The 13,511-nt window shown below is 34.2% G+C and overlaps 1 protein-coding gene across 2 annotated transcripts in view; it reads left to right on the forward strand.

The window, feature by feature from the left end:
- LOC114337798 (uncharacterized) overlaps window positions 1-13,511 on the forward strand; it is a 140,523-nt gene that overhangs the window by 23,480 nt on the left and 103,532 nt on the right. For both annotated transcript variants that reach the window (XM_050646055.1, XM_050646056.1), the window contains exon 4: window positions 2,664-2,832. In XM_050646055.1, the coding sequence (XP_050502012.1) occupies window positions 2,664-2,832 (169 nt within the window). The remainder of the gene's footprint in view (window positions 1-2,663; window positions 2,833-13,511) is intronic.

Raw genomic sequence — 13,511 nt, forward strand, 5'->3', positions numbered from 1 at the left:
TATAGAAGTAAGAAAGTATAGTAGGAAGTAGGAAGTATAGAAAACAAACAAACGTTTTCAGTGTTTTATTGTTAGATAAAATGAACTTCCATCAAGTAATGATCGAATCCATCAATTACTCAATTTACTTGTTTAAGTTGTTGTTTTATTCTGAAAGTTGGTGTGATTCCTTTCTTTTTTATGTGTTTGGCTATTTTTGTTGATATCTTGCCTGTATATGTGATAGAACAGAAGGTACTGGGTTTTTCTGTAGTGTTCTATAGAAATAGTCGGAGAGATAGAAGAGGATTTTGTGCGTGATAAGTAATATGGAAAAACTATACGGGGATATGTTGAATTAGTTGTGTACATGACTTTCACCAACGGCCGGAAACCAGAGTGGGGACCGAGGGTAGTTATAAGGGGTCAAAGTCGCGGTTTTTATTATTTTTTTTGTGACGCTCATGATCGAGATGCACCAAAATTTGCGAATAAGTAGGTCATGACGTAACTAAGTAAAATCTCTAGGGGCGGAACGCTGCGTGGCAGACAAAGGGGTGGGGGTAGGGGTGAATATAAAAAATATAAAGGGTTTTTTGCGACGTTCGTGATTGAGATAGTGGACCAAAATTTGGGAATAAGTAGACCATGACATTACTAAGTAAAATCCCCAGAGCCGGAAACCAGAGTGGGGGACGAGGGTAGTTATAAGGGTCAAAGTCGCCGTTTTTATTATTTTTTTTTTGTGACGATCATGATCGAGATAATGCACCAAAATTTGGGAATAAGTAAGTCTGACGTAACTAAGTAAAATCTCCATGGGTGGCACGCTGCGTGGCCGACAAAGGGGTGGGGCAGGGGTGAATACAAAAAATATAAGGGGTTTTTTGCGACGTTCGTGATTGAAAGAGTGCACCAAAATTTGGGAATAAGTAGACTATGACATAACTAAGTAAAATCCTCAGAGCCGGAAACCCGTGGTGGGGACGAGGGTAGTTATAAGGGGTCAAAGTCGCCGTTTTTATTATTTTTTTTGTGACGCTCATGATCGAGATAGTGCACCAAAATTTGGAAATAAGTAAGTAATAAGGTAACTAAGTACAATCTCCAGGGGTGGAACGCTGCGTGGCCGATAAAGGGGAGGGGGTATGTGTGAATATAAAAAATATAAGGGGTTTTTGCGACGTGCTAGATTGAGATAGTGCACCAAAATTTGGGAATAAGTAGACCATGACTTAGCTAAGTAAAATCCCCAGAGCCGGAAACCAGAGTTGGGAATTAGGGTTGTTTTAAGGGGGTCAAAGTCGCAGTGTGTATTATTTTTTTTGTGACCCGGCACAACATTTGTCCCCCACGCAGCGTTCCGCCCCTGGAGATTTTACTTAGTAATGTAATGATCTACTTATCCCCAAATTTTGGTGCACAATCTCGATCACGAACGGCAAAAAAAAACCCACATATTTTTATACTCACCCCTGCCTACCACCCCTTTGTACCCCAAGCAGCGTTCCGCCCCTGGAGATTTTACTTAGTTACCTCATGACCTACTTACTCACAAATTTTGGTGCACTATCTTCATCATGAGCGCCACAAAAAAAATAATAAAAACCGCGACTTTTACCCCTTATAACTACCCTCGTCCGCCACTCTGGTTTCCGCCTCTGGGGATATTACTTAGCTATGTCATGGTCTACTTATTCCCAAATTTTGGTGCACTATCTCAATCACGAACGTCGCAAAAAACCCCTTATATTTTTTTATACTCACCCCTGCCCCACACCTTTGTCGGCCACGCAGCGTTCCACTCCTGGAGCTTTTACTTAGTGACCTACTTATTTCCAATTTTTGGTGCACTATCTCGATCGTGAGCGTCACAAAAAAAAATCATAAAAAACGGAACTTTGACCCCTTATACCCCTTAGACCCCCTCCTCCTCCACTCTGGTTTCCGGCTCTGGAGATTTTACTTATTTATGTCATGGTCTACTTATACCCAAATTTTGGTGCACTATCTCAATCACGAACGTCGCAAAAGACCCCTTATATTTTTTATATTCACCCCTACCCCCACCCCTTTGTCGGCCACGCAGCGTTGCGCCCCTAGAGATTTTACTTAGGTACGTCATGACCTACTTATTCCCAAATTTTGGTGCACTATCTCGATCATGAGCGTCATAAAAAAATAATAAAAACCGCGACTTTGACCCCTTATAACTACCCTCGGCCCCACTCTGGTTTCCGGCCGTTGGTGAAAGTCATGTACACAACTAATTCAACATATCCCCGTATAGTTTTTCCATATTACTTATTACGCACAAAATCCGCTCCCAGCTCTTAGACTAAAACCTACTATTAGTAAACTATTAGAGCATGTATTTCACTTTTGACGATACGCAAATGAATGCAGTTATGGTGGCGTATTTCCTTAATAACCTCTGGTTTCTTCCCGGACCGTGTAAATTCCTAGAATACATGCGGCAAATATCAAACTCGGAGTTCTTCTTCTTGATGTGGCTATCCTTGACGAATGTTGTCGATCATCATGGCAATTTTTATCTTATCTGCAGCAGCCCCGAAAAGCTGTTGTGTTAAACCAACCTTCGTTCAATGCTCACGAGTCAACACTATAAAAAAGGACAGATTTAAAATAATACTTGCTGTAAAGTGATATTTTTTTTGTTTCAGGTCGCCATTTGCAGGCGATAAGGATTATATCGATAATAAAACAAATCTTTTGCAATTAGGATTCGAAATGGCTACGAGCGCTCATAGAGGAATATTTTCTGAAAAGCCTGTATGTACTATTAGAAAAAATTGTGAGAAACTAGCTAAAATTGCAGACCACATTATACAGGTAAGTCAAAAGTATTAACAATCACAATTTCATATTATAATAAGGATACATGGTTTGCAAATCTTCTTTTCTCATCAAAGAACTCTGCAGTGACGAAAACTAAATCCTACACAACAGCATAACATATGACTTAATAGCTGTGCTAAACCGAACAGGGATGTGTTTTATCCCCCCTATTATTTAACATTGCACAGTACTACGCACTAATAAAGGTAAAGTATAATAAGAATTTATTGGGGATTGACGGACTGGAAGATCTACAGCTCTAATATATGTCTCTTCTTCTTCTTCATGTACCATGTCCTTTCAGAACGTTGGTTACCGTCATAGCTATCTTAATTTTATTCACTGCCACCCTAAATAGCATGCTTGTATCAACACCATACCAATCTCGCAAGTTCTTCAACCATGGGGTTCTTCTTCGTCCTGGACTGCGTTTGCCTGCTATTTTTCCTTGCATAATATTTTGTAGCAACCTATATTTGGGACCTCTCATTACATGTCCGAAGTACTGCAGCTTTCTCTGCTTGATGCTTTTTATGATCTCAGTAGTCTTGCTGAGACGTTCTAGTATTGTGGAGATTCGAATCTTCTCCACCCAGGAAACTTTTAAAATTCTTCTATATTCTATAGCCATCACATTTCGAAAGCCTCAAGGCGATTTAGATCGATTTTATTCACAGTCCAGGACTCGACACCAGAAAGTAAGACCGAGAACACGTAGCAGCGAACTAGGCGGATCCTCAATGCCAATTTTAGGTCTCTGTTACATAACACCTTGGACATCCTTCTAACAGTGGCTCTAGCCTGCTCTATCTTAGATCTAATTTCGTCGTGACCTTCTGCGTTACAATTTAATTGCTGTCCAAGGTAAACGATTTTATCAACTTGCTCAAGTTTGGTATTATTTACATATACAGGGTGTTAGTAAATAAGTATGAAAAATTTTAAGGGCTATTTCTACATGAAAAATTAATACCAGTTTGCTCTATAAACATATGTCCGCAAATACTTAGTTTCGGAAATACGGGGTGTTGAAATTTTTATTTCAAACTGCCAATTTATTTATTGCTCTAAGACCAGTTGAGCTATGAAAATGAAATTTGGTGAGTTTTAGGAAGTAGTTATTACGAATTTTTTGACATACAATTTAGAATTTTGCATTTATCATTGGCGCGCCTACGGGCAATAGTCTGAATTTTTTTAAAGAAAATAAAAATAGTACGCCACTGAGATATTTCAAATTAAAAATTATTTTTAAATTCCACGTCTAATTTATGATAAAAAACCTTTCTTCCCTTTTTTTCATATGATGCACCGTTTTTATGCAGAAAAATAAAACATCTTGGCGCGTATTTTTCATTTCTTAATACATAATCAGGAATCCAATATAATAATACTAAACTAAAACAATAACAGAAGATATTACTAATAAGATTTCAACTAGGTGCAAAGCTGCAAGAAATGTTTAAAATGATCTCCTTTACAGATAACAGAAGAATTGTATATTCATCATTGGCGCGCGTACGGGTAATGGTCTGAATTTTTTTAAGAAAAAAATAGTACGCCACTGAGATATGGTCAAACTAAAAATCATTTTTGAATTCCTCGTTCAATTTACGACAAAAAATCTTTCTTTCCTTTTTTCATACGAGGCGCCGTTTTTATACAAAAAAATAAAACATCTTAACGCTTACCAAGTATTTGAGGTAGTTTCCATATGCATAGAAACTTAGTTCAAAAATACTTTGTAAACTTTAAGATGTTTAATTTTTTGCATAAAAACGGCGCCGCGTATGAAAAAAGGCAAGAAAGATTTTTTGTCGTTAATTGAACGAGGAATTCAAAAATGATTTTTAGTTTGACATATCTCAGTGGCGTACTATTTTTTTCTTCAAAAATTCAGACCATTACCCGTACGCGCGCCAATGATGAATATAAAATTCTTCTGTTACCTGTAAAGGAGATCATTTTAAACATTTCTTTCAGCTTTGCACCTAGCTGAAATCGTATTAGTAATATTTTCTGTTATTGTTCTAGTTTAGTATTATTATATTGGATAGTCCTTGATGATGTATTAAGAAATGAAAAATACGCGCCAAGATGTTTTATTTTTCTGCATAAAAACGGTGCATGATATGAAATAAAGGCAAGAAAGGTTTTTTATTACAAATTAGACGTGAAATTTAAAAATAATTTTTAATTCGAAATATCTCAGTGGCGTACATTTTTTTCTTTAAAAAAATTCAGACCATTGCCCGTAGGCGCGCCAATGATGAATACAAAATTCTAAATTGAATGTCAAAAAATTCGTAGTAACAACCTCCTAAAACTCACCAAATTTCATTTTCATAGCTCAACTGGTCTTAGAGCAATAAATAAATTGGCAGTTTGAAATAAAAATTTCAACACTCCGTATCTCCGAAACTAAGCATTTGCGGACATATGTTTATAGAGCAAACTGGTATTAATTTTTCATGTAGAATTAGCCCTTAAAATTTTTCATACTTATTTACTAACACCAGTGGCGGCTCGTGATCTTTACAATAGGGGAGGCTATACCTAACTGTAAAATATCTAGGCAAATTTGCACTAGCAAAAAAATGCGCCAAAAAATGTAATTTAAGGCCCCATCTTTTGACCATTTTTTATTTACATTTCATAATATCATCCTAATTCATAATTTCATGATATCATCATTTTAAAAATAGTTAGTCTAATAGTAAAAGTTTAATATCAAAGTTTGTGTCGTTTATTTGTTAACAATTCCATCTACTTGTAAATAGATACCTATGCATATCAAAATAAATACAGATTTGAAGTTTTGCAGTCCATACATAATGAAGCTTCAAATTTTTTAAGATACTCTACTGAATTTTTTTAATTCTAAACGCGGCCTACTGCGAATTCAAAAACACGATACATTACCGATATTTTGCTTTGAGTTAGAGATATCGGAAAAAGTTATTTGAGCAAGTTATTCCAAATATTATTATAACCCCACATACCAAATTTCATAACAAAATTCGCACTTTTAGATTTTTCATTATTTTTAGTCAGGACCCTAAAATTCGTTGTCCCGAGACGCACCCAACCACCCAACGGAGCTGAGAAGTTACTCTGCCTCCCTTGGTATATCTCCGGGCAGCGTGTGATGGCGCCGTAGATGCCACTGTTAGGAGACCGGGTCTCCTTAAACGCCTGCTGCGCTGCACGGAGCATTAGCAACGGAGAATGCTGGGCTTCTCGGCTCCGTTCGTGCATCTCGGGATAACCCAGGGTCCTGCCTACAATTATGTAATAAAACTGAGACGCTATCATGCGTTCTAATGCTAATGCTCCGTACGTATGGATAATTAGTGATAATATGGAATTTACACGTTGTATTAGAGATGGTACAGAATAGCATTTTTCGGTAATAGGTTGGAACTGAACCTATTCCAAGCAAATACCTATTCCAGAAACCTAATGCGAGTTTATGATTCCGATGGGAAAAGACAATATATGGATCGCCCTAGCTCGTTCCTAATAGTTGTGCTGCTATTGTCTTCCGCTGCCCCAAATTCAAACGATCAAACTAGTGGGCACCTATAATTTTGTATTTTTAATCTAGCTAGAGGATGTATGTAATTTGATTTTTAAATATATTTATATTTTTTACCATGTTTTTCCTACAATTCGTAAATCTACATTATAACACCTATTAAAACAAATTTTTCTTACATGTAATTATGGGTTTTTAAATTACCTAAAGTCGAGGTTTATTCAGAATTCGTTTATGCAAATGGAAAATGAAGACACTAATTTGCTACAAAAGATAGGATCGATTAGATTATAGTCAAATAAATAAAAACATAATGCGGTAGAGTCAAAATTTTAACAGTTTTAAATGACAACTATCTGTTACAGCCGTATCGACCTGAAATTCTTTTAAACCCATCACACTTTGGAATGGAAACAGTCAACAGACGCCGCCGATGCGTTTCTCTATGGTACCTATTCCGAGAGATCAAATCTCTCGGAAAAGGAAAGTGTACCTACTCAACTACGGCCAGCGCTGGAATCGAGACCGATGCCATCAAAGTTTTGTCACTTGTAATACGTGGAATAGTCGAACCGAACATATTCCGACGTACCCGCTCTAGTTCCATCATACCAACCCTTAACCGAAACGAACGTCACCGATGCATTCTCTACTAACTAACCCTACGGTGGCTCGTTCCACGGTTGTGCTGCAGCGACCTATTCCGAGCGAGAATCCAGTTCGAGTTTATTGTAAATTGCAGATCGCGGTCGATGCGGCGCGCTTGGAATCGAAACCGATGCCGTCGACTTTTTGTCACTGGTGCGTGGAATAGACGATCGGAACCTATTCCGAGGTACCTGCTCCAGTTCCATCATGCCATCTCTACGTTGTATAATAGTGAGAGTAATTATTGTTTTCGCGATTCATGATAAACAAAACAGTATAGAGTGTGTAAAAAATTTATGGGGAGGCTGAGCCTCCCTTGCCTCCTCTGACAAGCCGCCACTGACTAACACCCTGTATAGACGGTTTTATATGCTGTTGTTTACTTATTACGAGTATTTTGGTTTTCCGTATGTTCAGATCCAGACCTGCCTCCCTACAACTCTCAACGACACTATCAAGTAGTGTTTGCAGATCTTCTTGACTAGATGCTAGGAGTACTGTATCGTCCGCATATCGCAAATGATTGATGACTTCACCGTTCACAAGTATTCCTTCTTGTTTTTCAGAAAGTGCTTTTCTGAAAATAGTTGAAAGATTGATAAGTTTTGTACACACTTGAATGAATGAAGAAAGTGAAAAAAGAAGTATATTAAAGTGTGTAAAAATATTTAATTTCCTTAGCTAAGCGCTTTCGACATATGTGTCATCATCAGAGCTAATGGTCAAAGTATATAAAAAAAATTACCAGCTACTTCGGGTTGTAGGTGTTTGCATTACGAACATTGGTCTGCTGTGCAACTCCGGATGATGAAATATTACTTTTCTTTGATTACTGGATTTTAATTAAAAATAATAATAAAACAGTAAGAACAACCACTTAGACGTTACAAACATATAAATTTTGGTCATGGTATGGTATCACCGAACCATTTTTAAGTGATGCGAGCAGTTGACTGACAGTGATTGTCACTATAACATTATAATATTGGTCAAGCTTTTCAATTATGTGTACTCAACTGGTGAAGTCTCAGATGATTGGTTGAGGTCTATAATCATATTATGCCTAGCATAATAACCAACCAAAAAGAAAGAAAACCAAAGTTTCTATTCATGATTTTTTATTAACTTTTGCATGAAAAATGTCTACTGTTTATGTTATGTTTGTGTTTAGTCCAGGGCGGATCTGTTTTAAGATGGACGTTGAGAGGTGACTCCAATTTTTTTGCAAAAATGTCTTGGAATTAACCCATATAATAGTAATTGAGTTATCCTCTCACTCAAAAAGATCCGGAACATTGTTTAAATAATCAGAATGTCAAAAAACGAAGGAAAAATTCGATTTTTTTCTTCGTTTTTTGATTATAACTTTAAAAGTATTCACTTCCGAGACAAGTTGCACTAAAATAAAAGTTGCGTAATTAAATTTCCAACAATATAAGACTGGTTAATTTTTTTTAAATTGTTACCTTTGTTGCAAAATAGCAATAATTGCGAAAGAAAAATAAAAAACAAGTATTCGAATTTTACGTTTTTCAATCATTTCTGCTACATTTAGGACATTCATATTTCACCCAGAAAATGTGGTAAAATAATACTGTAAATTTAGTTAAGATCGGTTTAATAGATTTTGCAAAATAGATTTTGCAATCCAGCTTTCGCAAAAAAGATTCATTTTTTTTCAAAATGTTGCAGGACTAAAAATAAAGCAGATAGCAAATTAATTTTTTCTGCAATTAGAAGAATACTGTACCTTTCATTTGCAATTTGCAAAATTAATATCGGTTAACTACCACGGCGGCGTCAGGAATTTTTTTAAATAAACATTAATTTTTGGTACTACGCACAGGACAGCGGTGTTCGATTCACACAAGTTGATTTCCATCAAAATTTCTTCCAATCTTTATCTAATATATTATTTTCTTACTCTATATTTTGTTGTATGTTCATATTTTAATTCCACAAAAATCAAACTAATTTGATTATTGTTTGTGATATTTTTTTTTAAACAATTTCATATGTTTAAAAATAAATACACTTTTATTTTCTAACTTAAAATATATGAACAAAGAAAGTTTTTGCTAAAAAAGTGGTATTTCAAAGGACAGAGTATCTGTTTTTATTTTGCAATAAATAAATTTATTTATTTATTTCGAAATGTACTAAAAATTAAAAGTTATCGATCATTATCAAAAGTCATTGGAATGCCCAATCAGAGCGAACGTATCCGTTGTCCTGCGCGTAGCACCAAAAATTCATGTTTATTTAAAAAAATTCCTGACGCCGTTGTAGTTAACCGATTTTAATTTTGCAAATTGCAAATTAAAGGTACACTATTATTTAATGTGTAAAAAAAATTAACTTTCTGTCTGCTTTATTTTCAGTGCTGCAACATTTTGAAAAAATTTTTTGCGAAAGCTGGATTGCAAAATTTATTTTGCTAAATATATTAAACCGATCCTAATGAAATTTACTGTAATATTTTATCATATCATAAGGTTTTTCTGGGTGAAATATGAGGGTCCTAAGTGTAGCATACATGGTTGAGAAACGTAAAATGCGAATACTTGTTTTTTTTTTAATTTAATTACGCAACTTTTATGTCGACGCCACTTTTCTCGATTAAAGTTATAATCAAAAAACCAAGAAAAAAATCGAATTTTTCCTTCATTTTTTGACATTTTGATTATTTAAACAATGTTCCGGACCTTTTTGAGTGGGAGGCTAACTCCAATATTATTATATGAGTTATTTTTAAGCAATTTCCGCAAAAATATGAGTCATCTCTCAACATCCAAATGTACTAATATTTTTACAGATGCGCCCTTGTCTAGTTGGTTTACTTCTTTTACTGTTTTCTTGGTGGTTGTGTAATTTTTGCTCTGATATTTTTCTGTAGTGATAAATTTTAATATTTCATCGTTTTTTTCGTGTTTTTTGTGTCAATTAGTCTAAATATTTTTGTTATTTAAAGTCAATAAATAATACTAACGTAAAACCATAAAAATCCAATCCAGGTGTGTATTATTATTCAAAAATTCATATATTTGAATATTTTTTGATCTCCTTTGTGGGACCAGTAACTTTCTTATGATAATAAATTATCATAAAAATCGAGAGGTCATTAAAGCTTTCATCTTATCGCTATATTCACAGATGAAATAAATTAAAGGTCGAACTAGAACCTGGGAAAAAATTTCGAATTAAATATGGATTTTTAATAATCTTGGGAGTGATATGTTGGCCCGATATTAGTTTTGGTTTTATAACGAAAGTGTTAGTTGGTATACTAATTATTTAAGGTAAACTTAGATCTTAAAAACTTTCTTTTATAAAGTTTTCGGTTACTAGTAATTTTCTTACACTTTTCTCGTATACATTGTGAACAATTTAACAGGCGTTTTACATTGAGAGTGATATTACATCTATCACATTTTATATCGGTTGACTTTTTTCCTAGTGAATAAGTTTGAGTGTGTATATAATATGTTTGCATGTGTATGTATTGTATCATTATACATATCTATATTGTATCTATGTATATATAGAGTCCGGCATTAGTGGAGGAACTCCAACTACTCGGAAATACGAAAAAAAATATTTAGATAAAAGTTAGGTAATAGATAGGACCATAATTTGAAAATATTTTCAAATATACAAGGCCACACGTATTGACAGAATTAAACAAGCCTATTTTGGAATGGAACATCCTATGTATTTTTTACATTTTTTACTCTCCTCAAGTTTTTTTTTTGAAATATGGTTTTACAATGTTATACGAGGTAGTTTAAAAGCTATTTACGTTTTCTTATTAATTTCTTAGCAATATTCACACCCTGTAGAATTGTAGTGATTTGACATCAAAAGATCTATAAATTTTAATTTTCAATATATAGTCTACTATAAAATACAATATAATAATTGTCAAGAATTATTAATATAGCGAAATGTTTGAAAATAATTTTGCTACATACACATGGTTGGTCGAAACTTGGAATGTATATTTTCTTCATCACCATCATTCTCTTTGCCTTATCCCTATGCGGGGTCGGCTTCCCTAATTGCATTTCTCCACACAATTCTATCTTGGGTCATATCAATGTTAATCCCCTTTACCAACATGTCCTGCCTTATCGTCTCCCCCCAGGTCTTCTTTGGTCTTCCTCTCCTTCGCCTTCCAGGAATCTGCACTTCAGCTATTCTTCGTATTGGGTGATTTACGTCTCGACGTTGAACATGATCAAACCATCTTAACCTATGCTCTCTCATTTTGGCATCAATTGGTGCCACACCTAGACTGGAATGTATATTTTCTTAGTTTTCTTAAATGGAACATCCTGGTGTTATGGTGTTCAAATTCCTGCGACTACAATTACGTTAAATTTTATTAGGTTGGCCGTGAAAATATTCAATCAAAAGTAATTTTGAAAAAAAAATACATATTAATCTAGACTAGGGTGATCCTTAATTTGTTATTTAGGATGAAATAGTTGGCCACGACCTTGACACTAAACTTGCTTTTATCATATCTTCAAGCTCTTTGCCATTTTATGCAATGGGTACAATATTATCTAAATATCACAAGTGGTTCGAGCATTGTCCATTTATATTTATGCCTTTGTTTCCCAGTTAAACTTTTTAAACATGTCTTCTAATGTTACGAGTGAATAATTGTTGGGAATATTGTGTCTCGTTGTCTGATTCCTCCTTTGATTTGTATTTGTTTTATGTCTTCGTATATTCTGATTCTTGTTGTTGCTTTCTCGTATATATCTAATAATAAATCTGTGTATCTTTGGTATACTCTTCCTAATCTCAGTGAATTGTTTATTGCGCAATGTTCTATACTGTCGAACGTTTTTTCAAATTCAATAAAGGCTTTACACAATGGTATATTGTACTTATTTAAATTTTTTAAATATTTTTATGGTTACCAGATGGTTCTTTTGGTTGGCTACTATTCTGGTCAGTAATTTGAAAATTACATTAAGGGGGTAGGCGCAAAATCTTGGTCCAATGCTATTTAAATGCATTCAATTTTTTTTTCGAATCCTAAGAAAAATAATACCTAAGTATTTTTGAAAAATTCAAACGCAGAATGAAAGATTACATTATTATCTACCGAGGGCCGAAAGTCCATGAAACCTTCTATAATCTTTATTTTAATAAGTTACAGGGGTGCAAAAAAAGAGAAAATTTAGTGTGATTTTTAATTTCAAATATGTCATTCAAAAGAAACTTTTTGTTTATTCTAAGGGACTTTCGGCCCTCGGTAATAATGTAATATATCATTCTGCGTATAAATTTTTCAAAATTTTTTATTAGTTTTCTCAGGATTCGAAAAAAATGAATGCATTGGACCAAGATTTTGCGCCTACGATTCTTCCCTATTGTTTTTTAAATTTTTTTAAAGCTTTCTTTATTTCGCCTTTCCTTATCTCATATTGTAATTCCGAGTTGACTTCTCTTATCTTCCGTGGAAGATTAGTTATTTGTATGTTATCTGGTATCTGTAGGATTGTCGAATACAATTCTTAATAATACCTTTCTAGTATCTTTTGCCTGTTATTTATTTCTTCTCCGTGTTTTCAGACATTCAAGCAGTAAAATTTTTACCAAAAGCGTATCCATTGTATTATCTAATAGTAACTGTGGATAGACCAGAGTGATAACCTACAGTTGAGTCACTGAATCTTTACCCGTGCGTCATCATTTGAAGCATACGAAATAAGTCGATAGAATAGAATAGAATAGAATAGAAATATGCTTTATTGTCATGAAAAATTTAACAATTTTATAGACAAAGCTTACAAGAATCATAAATAAAAACAATAACAAACACAATTTACTAAAATTATACAAATCGTCAATATAAATAAACCATAATAAATCTATTGCAAAATTGCGTAATCTACCTTAAGAAATTTAATAAGTAATTTAATGATTTTCGATTTCCGATGATAAGTCGGAAATTGAAATTTACTAAACGCAACAGCAAGTCACTTACTGTCACTTGCTGTTGCGTTTAGTAAATTTCAATTTCTGACTTATCATCGACTTATTTCGTATGCTTTAAATGATGACGCACGGGTAAAGATTCAGGGACTCAACTGTATTCTTAGACGAATCGAAAAACCAAGCTTCGCAAAGTATACATTTGATTACCTAGGTGACCTAGGACGAATGGTGTAGACTTGACCTACACCAAGATCTAAGCCTCCGCAGACCCTAAGGTATATATATATATAATCGTTTAAAATATTTCTGGCTCCTCTGGAAAACACAAGCTTTATCAATGGATGGTTTTGTAGAAGTAGTTCTTTGACGACAAAATCTGAGATGCCGTTATATTTTCTTCGAGGCATTTCTGCAGTGCCCTTCAAAGGTATTCATCTACTATTCAACTGCTGTGATTAAGGACCAATGAATAATAATAGAAGATGAGACATGTAAAAAGTTAGTCAAAATTTGACTTTTAAGTACATATAGC

This window comes from Diabrotica virgifera, chromosome 3, assembly GCF_917563875.1.
Source record: "Diabrotica virgifera virgifera chromosome 3, PGI_DIABVI_V3a".
Classification (NCBI taxonomy): domain Eukaryota; kingdom Metazoa; phylum Arthropoda; class Insecta; order Coleoptera; family Chrysomelidae; genus Diabrotica; species Diabrotica virgifera.